The sequence below is a fragment of the Neolamprologus brichardi genome, chromosome 14 (assembly GCF_056152115.1).
Source record: "Neolamprologus brichardi isolate AB-2024 chromosome 14, ASM5615211v1, whole genome shotgun sequence".
Classification (NCBI taxonomy): domain Eukaryota; kingdom Metazoa; phylum Chordata; class Actinopteri; order Cichliformes; family Cichlidae; genus Neolamprologus; species Neolamprologus brichardi.
The window spans coordinates 37,911,219-37,933,753 of NC_142117.1; the positions used below are offsets into that span (position 1 = coordinate 37,911,219).

At 43.6% G+C, this 22,535-nt stretch overlaps 1 protein-coding gene across 1 annotated transcript; it reads right to left on the minus strand.

Moving 5' to 3' along the window:
- Positions 1-488: 488 nt before the first annotated feature.
- Positions 489-21,268, minus strand: tmem87a (transmembrane protein 87A). Its single transcript, XM_087851299.1, has 21 exons — positions 21,044-21,268; positions 17,385-17,457; positions 16,857-16,951; positions 14,778-14,891; positions 14,627-14,683; positions 14,341-14,394; positions 13,297-13,335; positions 13,081-13,198; positions 11,481-11,542; positions 11,218-11,401; positions 11,033-11,132; positions 8,263-8,356; positions 8,101-8,177; positions 6,799-6,905; positions 6,661-6,719; positions 6,351-6,454; positions 6,189-6,262; positions 5,759-5,820; positions 4,366-4,418; positions 4,246-4,276; positions 489-1,591 (listed from the first exon to the last, which is right to left on the minus strand). Exons 1-21 carry the CDS (start codon positions 21,179-21,181, stop codon positions 1,550-1,552), a joined length of 1,737 nt encoding a protein of 578 aa, XP_087707425.1. The 5' UTR covers positions 21,182-21,268; the 3' UTR covers positions 489-1,549.
- Positions 21,269-22,535: the final 1,267 nt, after the last annotated feature.

Genomic DNA, 22,535 nt, shown 5'->3' on the forward strand with positions numbered 1-22,535 from the left:
CACTGACACGAGCACCGTTTCTAACATTCACACTGCCGTGGATGCATCTGAGAGCACTTTGGGGTTCGGTGTCTTTCAGAGGAATACTCTGGCATGCAGACTGTCAACCTTCCAGGTAGATGACCATAAATTTGTCGATACAACCAGAGTTTGGAGAATTTACTACTTTGGTGTGTCTGAGTGTTTGCCAGGTTCTTTTAGACTCCACGGGGCTGTGATTCATACATTCAGTTGGCAGGAGAAAGGTCGCTGGGTCAAGCCAGAGCAACAATTCCCCTGTGAGGTTGCATCAGGAAGGGAATCCAGCGTAAATCTGCAAAATCAACCTGCTGTGAAACCTTTTATGGCTTTTATAGCTTTAAACTTCTCACAGTCTGACAGAAAACACTGAAAGGAGCCGAAACAAGTAAATCGTGCCACAGGCAGCTCCAGCCTGGCACCTCGGCTAATTCCAGTCCCTGAACTGGACCTCTGGACCCTGTTTGTACTGTTGGAGCCTTTTTAATGACATCATCTGACCAATTATATGGCTGCTGTGAGGTTACTGTAGTAACCATGAAGTCTGAGTCAAAGTCGAGGACTTGATTTGGATGTGACTCAGCGCTGATTAGCAGGTATCTGTGATGTGAGCGTGTTAGCCATGTTAGCTAATAATGCGGCACCTCAGCTCTCATCCAGATACAGCCCCCGCTGGCTCCAAACAGACAACATTTAGGAAAGCATCTTTTATATACAGTCTATGATTTTACCCCCAGCCAGACTCTGAGGTCTGATTTTTGGCTTTATGATCGAATAATAAACCTAAATTATCACCAAAGAGACCGCGCCGTTTCGTTTTCCTGCTCATTTCTGTGCAGTAACGAAACCCTGTGCGTCGGGGCCTCGTCGCACGTTTTACGGCATCTGAACCGGAGCCTGCAGAAGGCGTCAAACTCAAACACGCCGTCTCGGCACAGGAAGGACGTTAAGTTCTGAATTAATAATGAGAATTAAACGAAAACACAAAACTGGCATGAAAGACAAACTTCAGCTTCATCAGAAATACTCCATGTTTACTCACATTTTGCTTTTATGATTCACAATTTAAATCTCTGCAGGTTGAAGAAATCAAAACACATTTTTTTCATTCAACTTAAAAAAAACCAAACAAACCAAAAAAAGCCCCCAAAACCCACTGCAGCGAGGAGACAGGAAACCTGCGCGTGTAAACGTGAAAAATCCAACAAACACAAAACATTTAACGTTAAATCGGTCAAAATATACTGTGTGTGTATGCAGAGTATACAGAGAGAGGCGTATAAGTACAAACAGGAATAAAAAGAACCAAATAAAAGGATGTGAGCATCAACTCTGCTCCCAGCGTATGTACAGGTCAAGGCTTACAAAGCTCATAAGTTCAGGGATGAAATCACACGGCGACACTGAGCTCTCGCTCCCATCGGTTCCCTCCTTCATCCAGCGCTTCATCTCTCCCTCCTCCTCGTCACGTGGGCGTACCTCTCGGTGATGCCACAGTCTCTTGGTTTTAAAAAAGCTCCTCTTTTGTGCTTCACTCCATCTTGGACATCTCAAACTTGGTCGTCATCGTTTCCTGCAACAGAAAACACACGTTTGTAGTTTCAGGAGCTTTGACCCACAGACTGAAGCGTCCACCTTAGAGCATCATATCTTACAGAAAGACAGATTTAGGAAGGATTTGCATCCTTTTGACTCGATGCTGGAATATCGTCTACAGGTTGTTCCCCTCCTGCATGGCCACATGGGGAATTTTGTGGTTTTGGAGTTGACCTCACTGAAATTTGCACCTTTTGCAGACTCAGCCCAGCGAGCTGAACTGGATCCTCTGGTGGTTCTGGTCCCACGTGACCCCTGCTTTACATTCTCAAGCAGTCAAAATGTTTCCAGAGCCTCAGCGTGGATGTAAACAGCGATGGTCCTGAGTGGATCTGCAGCCTAAACGTTCTGCTCACCGGCCTTTCTGACAGCACAGCTCGGTGCGCTCTCTGAGCGACAAACCGCAGAGGTCAGCACCGTTTACAAATATTAAAAAGCTCTTTTACATCAGGTTATTTCAGGCTCGGGGATTAAGGAAGGCCAGAGCGCAGCTTCTGTCTTCACCTCCGTGTTTTCATGAGCGACACTGAGGAGCGCCGAGCGTTTCAAACAATCTTCTCACGCTGGCTCAGCTGCCTGAATCCAGGTTAACAGGATTTATTCAGGTAGCAAAACAACACAAAGCGTCGGGGTGACGGCAGGTGAGGCACAATTTCCTCCTCGATCGTGATGAATTGCGTAATTTAGCATAAGAGGCAGGTTGGGTTCAGATTCAGCCCTCATTCATCTCTTAAATAACAAGAACGCGTTACATAATCTAGCAAAAGGAGGCGACGAGCAGGGAGTTAAAGGCATTATTTCCCCTTAATTTAACCCTTTGATGAGCCGGCTTCATTACGTACACGTCCATTATCCTCGCTGGCAGAACGAAGCCCGCTCGCCCTGCGGGGAACAGAGCGTGTGCACACTTCATATCTTCTGTGGGTTTAATACCCCTCTGCGTTCATATGGCCGCTTATGTAAGAAATTGATTTTACATAAGAGGCACTTTGTTGATTGCCGGACGCCTTAAAGAGGCTCGGTTCGCAGACGAGACAGTAAATAATTTGGAAAATGGTTTGAATGAAGAGCCAACAGAGGACACGAGGGAAAACACGGACGGATGTTAAAACGAGCGCGGCGTCTGCTGGACGTCGGTCTGAGGCCGCTGATCACACAAACAATGATGAGAAAAAATACAAATATGTTTTGTTTTTATTCAGAGGATCATTAACAGCTGCAGCGCGCACACACACACACACACACACACGCCGCGTGTCTGTCGCGTCACATCTTTCTGCTCACCATGACAACACAGAGGACGATAAACAACAGTATGACGTAACCAGCAGCACAAGGTGTTTACTGTGGGTCTGCTGCCCCCTGCTGCTCATAAGCTGTGTGTGTGTGTGTGTGTGTGTGTGTGTGTGTGTGTGTGTGTGTGTGTGTGTGTGTGTGTGTGTGTGTGTGTGTGTGTGTGTGTGTGTGTACCTGTCTAGAGATCTTTGTGGGGACCAAAAATTGGTACGTTACTAAACTTGTGGGGAGTGACTTATGAGGACAAAAGTGGGCGTCCTCACAAGTCTGAAGGCATTTGTGAGACTCAAAATGTGGTTTAGTTAGTTAGTTATAGTTATAGTTATGGTTCAGCTAAGGAAAGCATTATGTAAATTAGATTTCCTCACAAACAAAACATGAAAACGAGAATGTGTGTGTTTCTGAATAAGTTCGAGTTTGTTCACTGAGCTCTTCGAGTGAACTCAGTATGCAGGTGAGAACAGTTTGACGCTCTGTGGTCTCCAGAGGGAGATCCACCCAAACCACCACAGCTTTACTTCACAAATGAATATAAAGTGATAATAGTGATAACGTGGAGTTTCAGGGTGAATCACAGAAATGAAAACACTATTTCAACCCTGCGGCTTCGTTCCACTGGTTCAGTTTCTCTTTTAAATGCAAATATATTTAATATGTTAAAGTTGATTTTAAAACCAAAGTCGAAAAGGCCTCTATAATAGAAACAGTTTATAATAGAAACAGTTTATAATAGAAACATCTGCTTGACTTTGGACCTGATCCCAGAGGAGTTGGGCGCCTTGTCCTCTAAAGTATAAAAGATGTGACTTTTAAAAATGATATATTTCTGTGGATTTCAAAGTTTTACAGGACTTCAGAATTTCAATTAACTGGAAAAGAAACAGTTTATTGACATTAAATGAGCTCTGATGGCTCAAATGCGATACCTCGCAGCCATGAGGGGACCCACACTCTCTGGGGACCTTTCGGGACTTCTCATGTCCAGAGACACTTCCTGCATTTCTCTTTAACGCAGATAAACAGACTCAGGTGATAAAGCTGCGTGCTGCTTGATTTTGTTGTTACCTGCGGGTTATTGTCAGTAACGATGACGATCTCATTTATTATTTATCTGTTAGCGGCCTCAAACACAATTTTCAAACTGTGATAAAGTTTAAACTTTAATAACTTTGGTAGTTTAAAAAAAATAATCTAAACCATCAACTGGTCAGATCCCAGTGAGTCTACTCCGGGTACCATTTGTTCCTTTGTGCTCTAAATTCTCCACAGTGACGGAGAAAGTTTCATTTTACGTTTGAATCGATGTCAAATTTTTCCAGTGAAGTGAAAGTTTACCTCGTCAGAGTCCAGCAGGGGCGGCAGGGCGCTGCGAGGAAGAGAAAACACGTTCAGTGTTGGGTTTCTGATTCACAATAATCAGCAGATTCACACTGATTAACGCTCGTGACGACTTACACATCTGCCATAGATGATGGGATGTTCTCCTCAACCCACTTCAGGTCCTCATCCTAAGGAGATTAAACATGAGGGATCAGACTGAGTGATGCAAACAGAAGATTTTCCTTTGAACACTAAACATGACTTCATCAGCTGTTCAAACTGTGATTGAATGCAGTAAAATAAGCAGCTACGACGACTGAACAAAAATCAGTTTAGTCAAAACTTTAGTGAGTAAAGTAAAAAAAGAAAAATAAGTTTTAGTTTCTAATCCATTCAACGGATCCAAAAAAATTAAGATAACGCTGAAGCACCAAAAGCTGCAGTTCCTCTGACGTCCACCGGAGGCTCCAGCTGCTGAGTCATGTTAAAACTTTACAGCACAAATGAAGCACGTTGTGACAAAGTGGCTAGGACAGAATTCATTTGCCATTTGTCACTTGCATATATTGTTATTTTGTGTTCTGTTATTTCACAGTCAGCCATAATGATTTGATTTAGGCTGGTGTAACTTCTCTTCTCACACTATCCCGGGTTTTGTTTGTGCTAGCAGTAGTTACATCCTTTACATCCATGCATGTGTTTTAAAGCAAACACTACTAACCATCAGATCATCTGAATTTTCTTCTGTTTACAGGCACACGTCTGGTAAATTATGTTTCTTTATGTTGCTTTGGTGTCCGTGTTGTGTATTCAGGTCCTATATGTGAGACAGGTGTATGGGAAGGGCCGCCCACTACTTCCTGTTTATGTAGGGTCATGAGGTCAATGATTGCATCACTGGGTGTAACCAAATGGAGGGTTTTTCATTTTGTATAGTTTTTTGTATTGTTTGTTTTCTTTAAATTAGCCTTTTGAGTTACATTGTATGCAGTGTTTTACTTTACAAACCATTTACCTGAGTAAATGAGTTCATGCATGACTTTATTCCTGTTCTTTGTTTGGAATTGTATTGTTTGGTCTGACCTATTTGTTTCAATGGTAGAGACTAACGAGGTCAGGTGTGGGCAAAGTCCTGTATAAAGCCAGTGGGATTTTTGCATGCCTGATTGTTTTATGGTAAAACGGAGATGCCAGCAATAAAGTATGCTTAAAAGAACTTCAATCGTCTGCTAATGCTATTTACTTATCAGCTTCCTTGCTGCTTAAGTTACGCTACATCACACACGTTTACAGCCTGATACAGAGAAATACGCTTTTGTCTCCACAGCTGATTTCCTCCTTCATTACTGTAATTTTTTAAAATAAATCATTAGTTCTCCTTTTATTGAGCAACTTTTCTGGACTGTGTTTGTGCCTTTAGGACCATTTTAATGCCACAATCTGACCAGTAACACGGCTGCTGCGAGGTTCCTGTGCAAACCACTAACACGGGCTGATGTCTGGCGGTGTTCGGGTTCCTCTGACTCACCACTTTGTTAGCTTTGGCTGAGCCGTTGGCCTCATTCTTCATGCCCCTCATCTTCATCCCCTCTGGAGACACAAAGGAGTGAAAAACAAACAAACCGTGAGAAAAATAATAAAACGTAGATGATCATTTACCAGAGGTACCTCACACATGTGCAGCGTGGCTCCTGTTCCAATGATGGAAACGGATTTAACATCGTTAACGTGTTAAAAATGAGTTTCTAATAACGAGTTTCAAAGCTCTTGTTAATGACGGGCATCCAATCAGAAGAAGGCTGGTTTAAAGGGCTAAAAGCTAAAACAGCTCGCTGAGTATCAGATAACGGATTATTATGAACAGTGAATCATGGAGATGAAGAATAAACCGAACAAATCCACTTTAATGGATTCATTTCATCTCAGGCTAAACAGAAAGAGGAGAGAAGCATTCTGACCAAAAGCCTCGTTCATCATGGGCTCCTTCTCCTCTTCATCGCTCTCTTCATCCACCAGAGGACTGAAGGCGTACCTGTCACAGACACAGAGGACACGGCTTTACTTTACAGACACAAACTGGAGACTGGGGATTAAAAAAAAAACCCAAAACAACATCCTACCTCTGGTTATTGGCTGACGGTCGCCATAGAAACATAATGACCAATAGGATGATGGAGAACAAGAAACGCCAGAAAGAGTCATCTATCCACAGCTCCCTCCAGTCCTGCAGAGAGAGAGAGAGAGAGATTCAGCAGTGAGGAAGAAAAAACAAACTCGGTTCAGAGAATAAATCGAATTAATCGATTAATTCTTCTCATTTTTGCAGTTAAATATTTTCCAATGAAACTTACCAACCAAATGAAAGCAAGAAATGAAAGAGAGAGAAGCTGGAGAGCAGCTTTAACTGAATCCAAGCGCTGAAGTACTTACAGACTGACATTTGGACATCCTGAAGGTCTTCGTGGTCCAGATGATGAAGATGACCGACGCTGAAAAGCACACAAACATCACAGCCTTAAAACAAGGACATGAAAATAAAATGTTAAACACAAAGAGAACTTTGAATACCTATGACAGCAAAGATGAGCGTGTTGGTGAAGTGTCTGTAGAGCGAGAGCTTCACCACGTTCCTCCTGAGGCGCAGCAGCTTCATCGTCTGAGTCAGGCTCACGAAGATGTGACGACACGGTCAAGGAACTTCACCAAGAGGAAGACTGAAACTTGTCGTGCAACATTCACTTCACACGCAGGACAATTTAATGCTTTAACTCTGTCCCACTCAGCTAACATCCACTCCCTCCCTCCCTGCACAGGTAGGAACAACCCAACAGCAGACGCACCTGTCGGATTTTCTCTGTGCCGATCACGCTTTGAGTTCTCCTGGTGCTTCAGGGTAACTCTGATGTTTAAGGACACCTCTGATTCAAGGGTCCATGTATCAGTTAGCTCTGGCTAAATATGTAACACAGCAGCAGGGTAGAAACAAGTGAAAAAGAAAGGGAGAGAAAGGCAAACTTTCACTAGAAAGGGGGGAAGGTGCAGCGGCGGATATCCACCAGCAGAGGGTAGAGTCGAGCACAGCCAGAGGAACAGCAGCCAGGAGCACTACATCATCTTCAGCCTGGAGAGGGAAAGAAAAGGAAGACAGGAGAAGACACGGAGGATGAGGCGAAGGAGACAAAATGAAGAGGAAGAGGAGGGACGCAAGAAAGCAGGAAGGGAAGGAAAAGAACGGAGGAAGTAAACAGAAAAGAGAAGGGTGAGAGGAAGAAGAGAAATGCACACGCAGCACAGCGAACAGCTTCTGTTCAGTCTAAAAGGTTTGTTTTGCTCATCAGGGTGCAGCAGGTGGGTGGAGTTTATTCATCATCCCTCCTGTCGCTCCATCGTCGGATATTTTAGTGGGTCGGACGCATTTACATCCCCCAGCAGGGAAAAACAAACAGGAAGAGACAAACAGGAGGACCCGGTGTGTTCAGAGATTTATCGCCCTGTGGTCGCTGCAGCTGAAACAGCCGCTTCGTTTGGACTTTAAATTTAGACTTAAATGTGTCATAAAATATTAAGAAAGTCAGTTGAATTCTGTGGTTTTTTCGCTTTGCTGAATTTTTTATTATAAATTAGTTTTAGTTTATTGGCTGGTCCATTTTTACTTCATTGACGTTTTCATTTTGCTTGTTGTCATTTTTATCTGATTGGACTAGTTTCAGGTATTTCTTATACATCCGGTGTGTTTTACTTCATTTTGACTGCTGTACTGACCGTGTGGTTATGAATACATTTTTCAGTGTTTATGTGACGGATTTTATTTCGTTTTCAAAAGATTAATTACGCGTGAGAGGATGATTCTCTTAATACATGTTAAAGGATATCCACCAGACAATACAGGAATCAGTGAAGGCCAGCACTATGTCACACAAAACTTTACTGCTGGTGTCCCCTCGATCCTGCAGAGAAAAACATGTCAGACACACACACACACACACACACACACACACACACACACAGTACTGCAGCGCTCTTGGGACTCACAGCGTTGACTCTTAAGAGTCCCTCGATGATGGAGAAGATCAGGTAGAGCAGACCAACGCCAACGACTCTGTGCAGCAGAGCGCCGAGTCTCGGCCTGCGGGAGAGAAACGAGAAACGTCGCTCTGTGTGTGTGAACTGTATCTGACCGCTATATAAAGTGAGTTGGATCAGGTGGCAAGGGATGGCGCTGGACAGACCTGTCACGCCAAAATGTATAGTGAGGGTGTGTTGGTAACGCCTAGCAGAGGCCCCAGTCCGCAAGATCTTCAACGCACACCTCCGGCAGAGCTTCAACAGCAATCTGAGGGAGACTGGGGACATTGAGTCCGGATGGACCATGTTCAGCATCTCCACTGTCGAAGCCGCTGCACTGAGCTGCGGCCGCAAGGTGGTTGGTGCCTGTCGTGGTGGTAACCCCCGCACCAAATGGTGGACACCGGATGTGAAGGAGCCACCAAGCTCTGATGCATTCATACTCCGATGGGAGTATGAATGCATCGGAGAGCGAGTGGGGAGCAAGTGTATTCGGCATGCAGACAGGAGCCAGGGATCGAACCACCAACCAATCAACAGATGACCTGCTCCACCTCCTGAGCTACCCCAGTTGTATTTCAACTACAGGGGGATCACACTCCTCGGCCTCCCTGGGAAAGTCTATGCCAGGGTGCTGGAAAGGAGAGTTAGTCCATTAGTCGAACCTCGGATACAGGAGGAACAATGTGGTTTTCGTCCTGGTCATAGATCATTGGACCAGCTCTTTACCCTCACAAGGATACTTGAGGGTGCATGGGAGTTTGCCCACCAATCTACATGTGTTTTATGGACTTGGAGAAGGCATTCGACCGTGTCCCTTGGGGGGTCCTGTGGGGGGTGCTCAGGGAGTGTGGGGTGTCTGGCCCATTGCTACGGGCCATTCAGTCCCTATACAACCATCACAAGAGATTGGTCCACATATCGGCAATAAGTCAGACTTGATCCTGGTGGGTGATGGGCTTCGCCAGGGCTACCCTTTGTCACCGATTCTGTTCATAATTTTTATTGACATGATTTCTAGGTGCAGCCAAGTGGCTTTCACGTGTGAAGCAAGTGGGAATGAGAATCAGCACCTCCAAATCTGAGGCCATGGTCCTCAGCCAGAAAAGGGTGGAGTGCCCACTCCGGGTCAGGGACGAGTTCCTGCTCCAAGTGGAGGAGTTTAAGTATCTTGGGGTCTTGTTCACGAGTGACGGGAGAAGGGAGCCGGAGATCGACAGACGGACTGGGCAGCGGCCGCAGTGATGCAGATGCTCAATTTACCGGTAGATCTTTGTCCCTACCCTCAACTATGGTCACGAGCTGTGGGTAGTGACCGAAAGGACGAGGTTGCCGATACAAGCGGCAGAAATGAGCTTCCTCCGAAGGGTGGCTGGCCTCTCCCTTAGAGATAGGGTGAGTACGACCATCCAGGAGGGGCTCAGAGTAGAGCCACTGCCCCTTCACATCAAAAGGAGACAGTTGAGGTGTTTCGAGCATCTGACAAAGACGCCTCCTGGGTGCCTCGTTCTGTGCATGTTCCACCGGGATGAGGCCCCGGGGCAGACCCAGGACACACTGGAGAGATCATATCTCTTGGCTGGCCTGGGAACGCCTTGGTCTTCCCCCAGACAAGCTGGAGGAGGTCTGGGCTTCTCTGCTTAGGCTGCTGTGCCTTCGACCCCGTCCCGGATAAGCAGAAGGAGATGGATGGATGGAATCAGAAACACTTTCAGTGGATCTCAAAGTTCTTTCATTTCACCGCTTGACTGCATTTCCACAGTGGTGACATTAATAGAAATCTATGGGAGGATTCCCCATCTGCAAACATGGCGGTTATCCCTTAAACCGCGAAGCACAAGCAAGTTCTGGGATCTGCTACAGAGACTCTTATCTTCCTCCTTGTTTAAAGCTGGAATCAAACTTTTTTGTTTAGTGAATGAAATTTAAAAAATGCAAAGAGTATGCTTGTGACATGACATCGATTCTGAGCCAGGTAAACAAACAACAACCTGTAACCCAATCACGTAGCCGCACTGATCTGAGGATGGAGTTGTGCGCCATTTCTTTTTGGGTTTTCTAACTTTCCTTGATGCATTATATAAATTTTAATGGAGTCCGTTCAGTCCTCTGGTTGGATCAGCAGAACTGACGATAGCAGCGGTCTGCATTTAAGTAAGAATTAAGTTAATTAAGTAATTTAGGTAAGACTTTCTCCTTTACGTCGAGGATTCAAATTAATACGAAGCACTCTGGACCCATCGAGATGTAGTTTCCAGGTCTGAAAAGCGACACCATCGCATAAGAGCCTCAAACCTGCACTCTTTCTAAAGACCAGCAGGGGGCTCCTCGACTTCTGATTACATAGAACAGCGTTTCCCAACCTTTTGGAGCCACAGCACAAATTTCACATTAATAAAATCACATAGGACACCACCAGACAAATGTCACAAAAAGCTTTTTTTTTCCCCAGTACACCTTTTTTGCAACAACAATAAAAAAATTACAGGCCAAAATTAACATTTACGGTATTTTTCTACGATGATGCTGGGCTACAGCTCCATCTGGTGGCAAACGGGTGCATAACATTACCGGCACTAGGCTCATAAATCTGCTAAGCTGCTGGGTTTTTAACTGCACAGCTGGAGGTTTTCAGACACATCAGCCTCAGAGTCGGTCCTTCCTTCTCCTACAGAGGTTCTCACAGTGGAAACATATAACGCACCCGCCAGCCGTCAGTAACAGCTGTGAAACTCACTTGACGATGCCGTATCCCAGACTGGCGATGATCACCAGCACTCTGGCCAGAGTTCTCTTCACCGCAGAGAGCACCTCAGCAAACACCACCGCCCCGGTGACTGCAGGAGGACACGTGACACAGGATATTCATCACAGCTATGTCACGCACCACGTGGGCCACCACCTGCGTGCGTCTTTGTCTACCTGACACGCCTTCATATCTGAGGCTCTGGAACTCAGCATAGTAAACGGCTTTCTCCAACATGCCCAGGAAGATGACACCTCCGATCCAGAACTGAATCCGGAGCAGGTCCCTCCAGTAACACGCGGACAGAACCAACCAGAGCACGGCGAGCAGCACGTACACGATGCACATCACCATGTAGAACTGGAAGAAAGGAGCATTTTAAATACCTGAGCAAATAAATATCATTTTAATTTCTCTGCGTGCACGTGTTTGCTCTTACCATCATCAGAGGCCATTCGGACGCTGATATAAAGCCATGTGGACCCTTCATACTGATCTGGACTGTAAATACAAACAGAGTGGGTGTCAGACGGTGACTAAAAGCAGTATCTAAAGTAGCCTCTGCTCACTGAACATCAGACCATCCAACTCCTCTCAACATAGCTCTATGTTATAGTCCTCTACTTGACCAATCAGCCTCCATTAGCAAATGCTAGCTTTAAAAACAAACAAACAAAAAAAACCAGGCAGAATCAGGCTCACTCTAAAACAAACTGAAGGACATAAAAGTCATTTTATTTCAGTTTGGACATGTTATGGATGCTGGATTTGAGAAAAACCAAATCAAAGGTGTTCTTTTGTTGTACAGAAGCAGGTTTAAATGGTTGTTTTTCACCAGTTTAGTTTCATTTACACCAGGGGTGTCCAACTCCAGGCCTCGAGGGCCGCTGTCCTGCAGGGTTTAGATGTGTCCTTGATCCATCACAGCTGATTTAAACGGATAAATGACCTCCTCAACATGGCTGTATCCCAATTCAGGCTCTGCAGCCTTAAAGGCCGCATTTTAAGGCCGATTGCGTCACAGTGGCGCGCCGAAGGCTGTCCCAATTCAAAGGCTGCTCGAAATGCGGCCCTCAAATGCGTCCTTCATTTTCCTGAATTTTAAGGACGTGGCGGTGTAGACTTCATGGCCCAACATATCCCAGAATGCATAGCGCGGCGGTGGGTGTGGATAATTTTGCCGAAAAAAAAACGGCGGATGGGGGGCGCCCGAAGAGTAAACTTTGAGTAAGTACTGAATATTATGTCACTTATTTATGTGCAAATGTTTAATAACGAAGAACATTAAAACATTCCTGTTGGCCACATGTCGGCAAAGTCATGTGACATTAGTGACGTTTACCTTAAAATATACGCCGTTCAATAGCTGAGTTTAATCTTACAGAGAATGATCAAAGCTCATCTAGAAACAAACAAACACTTGAACAAAAGATTTTCATTTCTGTCAAACAAAGCTGTATGAAACGTTTCCAGCTGTTCGGATCATGGTTGCTAGGCAACCTGGGCAGCGCAACGGAGGCTAGACCGTCCCATTTCACAAGCCTCGCACTTCCGGCCTTAGCGGTCTTTAAGTACGCGGCCCTTGAGGATTGTTGAGGCTGCGTATTTAAGGCTGCAGACCCTGAATTGGGATACAGCCATGTCTTGAAGTTCTCCAGAGATTCCTGCTAATGAACTAATCATGTGATTCAGGAGTGTTGACCCAGGGTGAGATCTAAAACCTGCAGGACACCGGCCCTCGAGGCCTGGAGTTCGACACCCCTGATTTACGCCTTTGATTGAGGACCAGCTCTCGAGCGCCCCCTGCAGCGACACCAGGTGAACTGCAGTTGATGTTTCTCAAATTCGCTCTGATTAGAGTTCACTGACACGCTGGTTTATTTAAAAAGCCTGTTATTGTGATTTTGAATGATTTCATTATGAGACACAAACTTAACATATTTTAATTACAATTGTAAATCTCATTGATTGTTAACTAATCCTGAGACTAATGCAGACAGCTGTCTGTGTTTGTGTTTTATGTATGAGCGTGCACTGACGCTTCAGATTCCATTGATTTTTGGGACCAGACTGCTGGCTCTCTTCGATTTTGAGGATGAACATGTAGGGTCCGTCATCCCAGCTCTGAGCCACCGCATCGAAACCAAGATTCCCAGCCTGAGCAACAGCGGAGAGAGAGCAGCTTTTACATCAATTTAAAGAAGCCTCCATCAGGATGTCCTGGGATCACAAGATAATCAGGAAGAGCAGCTGACCTGTTTTTGATCTTTGTCGGTTTCGTTCGTCTTTGCTGACTGGGAGACAAAGAAGAACAACGTCTGTTAAACTGACTCAAACACTCGAGAAGAAAAAAAATCTATGGATTTAAAATAACCAGAGTAACTTTAATCAGTGACGTGACCAATAACAAAGTCCGTCCACATCTGTTCTCCTACACTATTCGACTGTTACGCTTTGAAAAAATATCTTCAAATCTCACATGACTCACACAGAGCTCTTTTAATATTGACAGATCATATAAGTGGCACACCTGCTCTAACAGAGGTGCTTCTATTGTTGCTAATGACAGCTGTGCTGTTTCCACTGTGAAAAACAAAAATATCTGACATTCAAAACAGAAAATGTAACGAAATGTACTTTAAAAAGTGCCTGAACAAAATTCTATCACTTAAAATATGACAAAGCAAATACTGTAAAAACACCGCAGTGACTTCGTCCCATGAAGCGTTTCGGAATTTGGTCCAAAAAATGCAAAACATTGACATCATTTCCTGTTCTTAACTGAAGACAACAGATAAGCAAACACACAAACATCACAAAGCTTTGTTTGCTGCCACAGCAGAGAAAGTAAAGACCTTTTCAGCTGCTCCCACAATTATTTAAATTTATTATCAACATAATTTCCTTAAAGGTTAAGGAGCCGGGCAGAGACACAAGCCCAGGCTCAGAGGGGCACAAACGAGTGTAGATCTCACACTGATCCTAGATGAGGAACAGGAGCGTGGGGTTAGAAAGGGCGTGAGGTAGGGTGCACAATCTGTGACAAACCAAATGTGTGGAGGGTGAAGCTGAGAGCAGCAGCTGTGGACAGAGCTTCTCTCAGCTTCTGCTGTTCCTTATTTTACATATTAATGCCCCTGAAATTCAACTGTTGGTCTGACACTGTGTATTTATTCAGGCATGCAATTACATTTTCTGCATGCTCCCCGAATGTGCATTCATATCTCTGTGGGGACCAAAATCCTTGTCCCCACAAGATATGAATAGCCAACGCGCGTGTGTGTGCATGATGTGCTCACCTGTGGCTTTGGAGCCTCTCTCTTTCGTTTCCCTGAAGTGTTTCCTGTGCTTGGCTGAAACACAAACAGCAGCTTAAACCAACCGGACAAACCAGAAAGGTGAGCAAAGCGGCCATGATGATTCTTATCAGACATGCAGAGCATGTAAAACAGTCTGAGACACACCTCAAAGGGTCAAACTGGGAGTACAGTCAGTACACAGAGCTGCAGCTAGCTGCAGAGACAAAGGGCCGTAGTGCTTCAGGTGTTTGTGGGTGATTGTGACGAACAGAATGAAAAAGCTCACCTGTGCCTGCTGCAGTGGTTTCAGCGGATGTATCGGCTCGGATTGGTTCAGGTTGAACTGAGTCATAAAACAAACACGCCCGTGTTAGCGTTCAATCACCACACAGACACTTCATTCAGTGTTTGCAGTGTGTATGCGTGGGTGTGTTCACCTTGGGATTCTGATTGTCACAGTGGATTGTTTCATACTTGTGTGAAGAATAGAACCCAGTTCCTCCTTCTCTCTCCACGCTCTGCGACACGAAGTACTCCTCCGCCAGCTTTTTCTGCAGAGGTCACACATGTGATCATGTGACATGTTGGATCCTCAGACTAGACTCAGTGTTGTCACACTTATAGCAGTCCGAGGATTAAAAAAACAACTAAAACTGTGATTTTTGTTCATTGCATTTCAGTGGGAGAGCAAATAGATGACAGAAAACACAAAATGAACCGTGAAAACTGAATCCTGATTATTTGGGAACGCTGCTGTGTGGAGTGTAAACAGAAAGAGGACAGACGCAGCGAGGCCCAAAGGTTCGGGGTAGGGACACCATTTTTGTAGTCTTTACCTGCAGACCATCAGATTAAACGTATATGTGGGGTGTGTGTGTCAACTCAAGCATATCAACACTTCCTGTTGGAGAAGTGCTGCATCAACTCGTCTGCAGCAGAGCCAAAGTTTTACTGCCCTTCAAAAAAAGCACTGTGCTTGTATTTTAAAATAATGCAAATTAACTAATAGAATATCTTCTTTCACTTTAAGGCTACGTCCACACGTACACGGGTATTTTTGAAAACGGAGATTTTCCATTTTCGTTTTAAAAAATAATCCCGTCCACACGTAAAGGCAGAAATGAAGGAAAACGCTGCTAGGAACATGCCAAAGCAGCAGGTGGCGATATATTCCTAACCGTGCAGAAATGTTGGCCAATCAGAAGCCTAGAAGCCTCGGTGGGAAAAAGTAAACAAAGCTGGGGCATAGAAGCAGAACCGAGTCGTATGTGTGGAGGGACAGTAACTGTGTGTGTATATGTAAGCATTTAAACACTGCAGAGACAATTAACAGTAACAGTATTGTAGAAATTCATTTCACCGAAACAATAACGTGGCGCACAGTGTGACGTCAAAAAAGGCGCTTTTCTGCGTTTTTCTCGTCCACACGTAAATGCAAAAACGGAGTTTTCAAAAATATCCACCCTGGCCGGAGTTTTTAAAAATCTCCGTTTTCAGTGACCAAAAACGCCGTTTACATGTGGACGAAAGGTGCAAACACATAGAAAAATCTGCGTTTTTAAAAATACCCGGGTACGTGTGGACGTAGCCTAAGTCAGAATGTTATGACATCCTGGAAATAAATATGGTCTTATGCACCCCATGCCCACCTTTAGATTCAGCCCTGCTTCTTGCAGGTATCACTGCCGTAGACAGTTTATCATATCAGACTAAGTTTACAGCTCATCTGCATATTTTAATGCAACTTCTTTTTCTCTGTGTGGGTGAAGCATCTACAGAGTTCTCCTTCCTTCACGCTGAAGCTTGTGGATCAGGTGCTTTGCTTTAAAGGTGACTACAGGAACAAGCACCGCTCGCTTGGATCTCTGCTTCCTCGCTGTGTGTCTGTGTGTGTGGACAGACTCCACATTAACGTGCTTGCTCATAGGAGGTCATATAATTGTTGGGTTTTTCTCTGTACATATTACTGTAGGGTCGACCTTAAAATATAAAGCGCCTTGAGGCGACTGTTGTTGTGATTTGGTGCTGTATGAATAAAACTGAATTGAATTAAACGATGACAACATCATCCTCACTGCTGATGTTGTGTTATCAGTGTTGCTGTTAAGAAACTGGAGCCTGTGTGGTCATAAATAAAGCACTAATGCAAAAATGTGCATTGAAGTCAAGTTATACATCACCTCCTTACTGATCCTCTCCCATTATTTTATTATTCGATGAATAATGGTTGGAGTTAATACGTCTGTTAAACCCTTAAAGCTGAACGTCTGCACTTCACAGACTGTCTGACTCGGGCTAGTGCACAAAGGCAAAACTGTCCACAAACTTCCAACCCTAACTGTTAATCAGTAATGATGTTCTTATTTGGACTCTGTGTTTTTGAGCGTCTGTGTGCGACAAAGTTAAAGGTTAAAAAAATACTCCGATCATCTGTAGAAGTTTACAGAAGTCCAAAACATGGAAGTAGCGAATGCTCCAAATAAGCAGTTTCCAGAGAAGAAAGCAGAGCGTCTTACGTCCAGGTTGAAGACTTCGTTGTTGCAGCGCGAGCTCCTCAGATACCAGGAAACGTCCAGGCTCGGGTGAGACATGGTGCAGTCTTTTGATACAACTGCACACACAAACAAACCAAATTAACTCACTTCTAGCCCACGATGCTGCTCCACTTGTTATTTTCTTCATTTCACTTCATCATTTTAACCTGACTGTTTCTGAACCAATGCTCAAAGTCAGCTTTCTTCTGATTGGCTATCCTTCATTAACAAAACGTTTGAAGAGTGGGTGGGCGGAGCTTCTGTCCTCTCAGACAGACACACAGGTCAACCTGAAAGTGTCTGCCTACATTTAATATGAACATATGATATGTTCTGTAAAATAAAGTTTAATGAGTCCACTTTAGTTAAGCTTTTTGTTTCAGAATGTGAGACATTACAGTTTCTGCTTCTGCCTGCACAGCAAACATAAACTGGACTTTTTGACAAACCCAAACGTTATTATCCAACTCTGTAAAATAAAGATTTAACAAAGAAGAAACATCTGCTTACATTTGAGACTGATAAAGCTGTTATTGAACAGAGTTTTACTGTAGAAGAAGTACGTCTGCTTCTGCAGGACTTCCTGAAACAAACAAAGAAAATCCATTTTTATTCTCTGACAGTTAATAAAGTCACAGATAGGGCTGCCACAAACGATTATTCTGATAGTCGACTAATCAGATCATCATCCATCGGACGTACAACGTACAGCTTATTGCACCAGCAGCATCTGCTCTTATATAACTATCATTAGCTTACAGCTTTAAGTGTTTAAGGTGCTAACTAAAAATAAAGACAAGATGATAGTTTATTAAATTTTAATGACATTTGCAGATTGCCTCGGTGGAGTTTAATAAATTTGTCCGTCTGCTCCTTACTATCTAAAATCTAACAGGACACTGTAGTAAACTCTCGACCGTCTCACACTTCTGTTTAATCAGTTTTCTGTTTGACGTTTGTTCAGCTGTGTGAAAATGCTAACTTTAATCTCAGCCAAACAGATTTTTCAGTAAAACAAAGCCAAACAATAATATTTTTAAGTTATCTAAGTGACTTATATATCATGTTTAACCTGAGTAGGCACAGATCTGAAAACCATGTGCCGGGAGGTCGCTGTTCTCGCCGGCTCTAGTGAGGCTTGAACCCCAGCTAGCTACGAGCTGGTGGTAACAGACGTCTCCGTCTGTTCGTGGACATTGTCGTGTTTGTCGGGGAGAAAACTTACAAGCTTACAGTACAGCACTACAGAGTCACACTGCTAGTGATTGATGTAGCGATTCTGTACTGTACAGGAGAGACGGCACGGAGGAGATCGACAACGGTCTACAGCTGATCAGGACGCACAACACAATGTGCTTTAAAAAAATAAAAATAAAGCATGCAAAACTGCACTAAAATAGGTGAACTGCGTTCTAGTGAGCGACTGCTGTAACTGTGCAGATAAGTCACAACATACCCTTCATAAATACTAATATGTAGAGACACCGACCAGCAATCATTCATTTTTATATTCTGTGGCTTTAAACACTTTGATCACTTGGTCAGGACCAGATATGTGTCATTATGTTGTGATGTGAAAAACCTCACAACTAACACCAGGTGGGCTTTGTTTTTACGTGACTTGTAAAATGTGTTGAATGGTCACATTTGCTGTGAGACTTGAATCTAAGTTTTTAATTATTATCTTTACTCATCTCCTGGGAGACCGAAGCCTGTAACCTGCAGGTTTATTGTTTGTAAGCAGTCCCAGTCCGATATTTCCAGCTGCCCACACAAACACAGTGACCTCGATCCAGCCGTGGTCCCTCCCTAAAGTCGATAAATTCAGGGTTTTTCTGCATACAAGTTCCACCAAAGGAAAATCACCAGGACTGCAGCATTAAAGGAAATGTCAGCCCCTGAGCTGGGAGATGCCTGTTATCGTGTTACTCTGTGTTAACCGATGATCCTCGCTTTGGCAGTTGATAACAACATCAGTGGTTCATGTTCCTGTTTTTGGAAAGGTGGCTTAGTGTTCGGGAACTTTGTGTATTTAATTCCACACCACTGCTGGTTGTGCAGATTAAAAACAGTGGTACAGTGTCAAGGCTCGCAAGATTTCTAAATCCCTGGCAGCCCTTCGGGCCGGCACTCTGCAGGTTTTGGTAAAAATAAATTTAAGTAGCCCGAATAAAAAAAGAGGGCAATTTTTTATGTTTTGTTTCCCGTTTTGTTTCTGTTACAATATTATACATTAAAGTATAATATTGTAACAGAAACAAAAATTAATCAAAAAATTGTTACAATACAAATCACAACAACTGTATAAAAATTACAATCATCAACTCAAATACTTGGTTCTGATTGAACAGAAATTTCTATGAACTTGTAAGAACTGTGTCAGATCCTGAATGTGACATTTCCACTGGAGTCACTGGTGAGAGGCAAGTGGAACCAACATCTAGGACATTTACTTTTTGAAGTTTGCAAAGACTGCTAAATTTGGCCAGTGGTAGTTCACTCTTTGCTACAGCACGCTGCTCTAAACAGCTTTTTCAGGACTTCTTGTGCTTGGTTCATTTTTAGTATGTTTTTTGCTGTTGCTGTTTGTTCTGGGAAAGATGCTGCAGACTGAGCAATAATGCATTTCTTGCATTTCTCATGGGTTCTTTCTTAAAATGACTGGTCCCAGTAACAAAGGCGCTTGTCGACTCACAACACACCTGGCAGAACATCATGTTATTTAGCTCGTCAAGTTCCAGCCACAGAAATTCTTTTGTCCATGAAACCATAAAGCTGCACTTTCTTTTGCCTCATAGTCTGATTTGTCATAACTTTTCCGTTTTGTGGTAAGCTTTTCTTTGGCTGTCCCCTCTTCACCCTGACCTGTCTTATTTTGGCTCAGCAGAACTAAAATACCGGATTAAATCCTGCTGCTTTTACACACGCACTCACATAATGCTCAGCGATTCTCTGCGCGATCAACCTGTCACGTTTAAGCTGCAGGAGATTTCACTTGTCATGTTTGAATAGTAAGCTAATGATTGATAAGACGATGTCAGAGGAATTGGTGATAGATAGATTTTGGTAGCCTGACTGGAAAAATCGGCGGGCTAGTGATTTTGCGAGCCCTGACAGTGTTGTCTTTGTGCATCAGCTTTGATATTAACCCGCAGCATTAATGAGCCTGGTTTATCATTAACCTTCATACTGTAAGTCTGGTTTTCCAGTGCACAGTCACAGCTTTACAGTCTTCTGCAGACTAATGCATGTAACAAACACTGGCTGTGCTTACAGCCCAACCAATGCAGGACTTCTACCCACAGTGATTAAAAATCTGATCGATCAGCAGATATTTTTCCTTTAAGACACACAAAACTTTGTCTCCTCATACATGTCCTGCATGTCTCATACTTCTCTGTCACCTCCTCATGCAGTTCTTCTCCATCTGCTTTTCTGGCTCCACAGACTCAAACATCACATGTGTGGAGCTGTTTCTCAGCATGAAGCCATACTGCTGCTCACTGATGATCACCTCTCTTTAACCTGCTCACGACTCTTTCCCAAACTTTTTATTGTTTTGGCTCATCAGCTGCATTCCCACTGTAGTTACTGCAGCTCTGTACATCACGCTTGTCCTTGAAAAGTACCAGCACCACATGTGTCATCTGAAGCGTCCACTTACAGTCTTCAAAGCTGCCGTCACTTTCTTTCTTACTAATCCTCTTCCTGAGTCACCAACTGTCCTCCGGTCTCTCTTCATTCACGATAACTCAAAGTACTCCTTCTGTCCTCTCAGCAGACTCTTTAAACGAGGCTTTTTATCAGAGAGGACCACAAACACACACGTTAAATCAGATATTACCGGCATCAGACGAGCGGCTGGTATCCGCCTGTTCCACATATACGCGAGTAACTGGTGATTTTATTGATATCAAACGTCTTTATGGCGCAGCTGGTATCGTTCGTGTTGATCAACGCGCCACTTGAATACTTTCACTTTAGCTAACGTTAGCCGTTAGCGGCGTAACGATTATGGCGCAGGGCAAACAGGGCGGTATTTTAGCGGCTGCTTCGCCGCTGAAACACTTTTTATCTGCTCAAAGCTCCTCTCCTCTCCAACCCGTTCATCACAGAACCTAAACGAACCATCACAGAATCACAGCGGGGGGTACGAGCAGGAAACTCACGCTATTGATGTCCAGGTCCCACTTCCCCGGTTCCGACACGGCCGCCACCGGCCAGCTCACTTCCGCCAGCATCAGCAGGACCAGAGCCCAGCACCGGAGTCCCGGACCGGTCCGACCCGGACCCGTGAAGCTCGCCATTTGAGCCAACAGGAAGACGAGACCAGCAACAGCAGCAAAGCCTCCACGACAACTCACAACAAGCTCCTGAACACTTCCTGCTTCCGGGTGACGTACACGTAGCGCAATGACTCTTCAGGGGAGACGTAATAAAATAAAATAAATTAAAATACATTTGAATTGTTTCTTTTCAAGAACGCGTTGTTGTTTAGGACAGGGAGAGATCTTTTTTTTTTACAGAACATTATTTATGAAATCGTAATAAAATAAATTAATTAAAAGTTAGAAATGAAGAGAAATGACTACAAGAGAACGTAAAACATCTAAACTAACTGGTAGAGACGACCACTACAGGGCAGGCTCAGGCATTGTTGTTGTTGTTGTTGTTGTTTTACACGTGCAGTTCTTCACTTTCACCACTGGAGGGCAGTGAAAACTCTTTCATTACAGTTTTGTTAAACAGCCGATTGGTTCATTTTCCTTACAGACACTGGATTGCCCAATCAGATCTCTATAATTCGCTGCGTGCTCTGCAACTTGTAGACAAAAGTTTGGTGTGTAAAAAGTTGTGAGAAGGTGGAGCTGAAAGCTAAGAGCAAACAATACAAAGAAAAATTGATGCAGTAAAATGTGTCAAATTAACGACACGTTAGCTGTCGGTGCTGCTGCACCCTGAACAGTAGTACCAACAACAACCAGTAACTGATGGCAACCAGGCCTCTCAGTGCAGCTGCACCGGCTCTGGAGAAGCGAGAAACATCCGGTTATACCGCATGAAGAAATCATTTATGCGAGGTTTACACTTCATGTTATCACCGCCAAAGGATACAGACATAGTTTTAAAACGCACAATCATAAAAATGAAGAAAATAAATGTGATAAAACATAATCAATTTATTAATTAAACAGAAAATACAATTAAATAAATAAAATGCTATTTTCTGCTAAACTTTCTCCTTAAAAACCACAAACTTAGATAAAATAAAACAAATGCAATCAACTATCAACAATACAATAATATAAAATAAATATTTATAAAATACAAACACAAAGTAAAATAATATAAAATAATTGAATTATAAATGCATTAAAAATTAATAACTAAAGTTAAATGAAAAGAACAAAAATAAATCAAATCATAAAACCTTATAAAATACATAAACAGCAGAGGATTCATCTAAAGAACTGCAGAATAATTCAGTGCAATTTATTTCAATCCACACTTCTCTGCTTCAGAGTAAATAACGATAGTGATGCCTTTAATAATGTCTCTGTAAACATGTGTTTATGAGGAAGTCTTTGTCACGATGTCAGCTGTAGTAACATCAGTAATGATGTGATCTCTGGAGGGGAGAGGGAGGGGAAACAGGAGGAC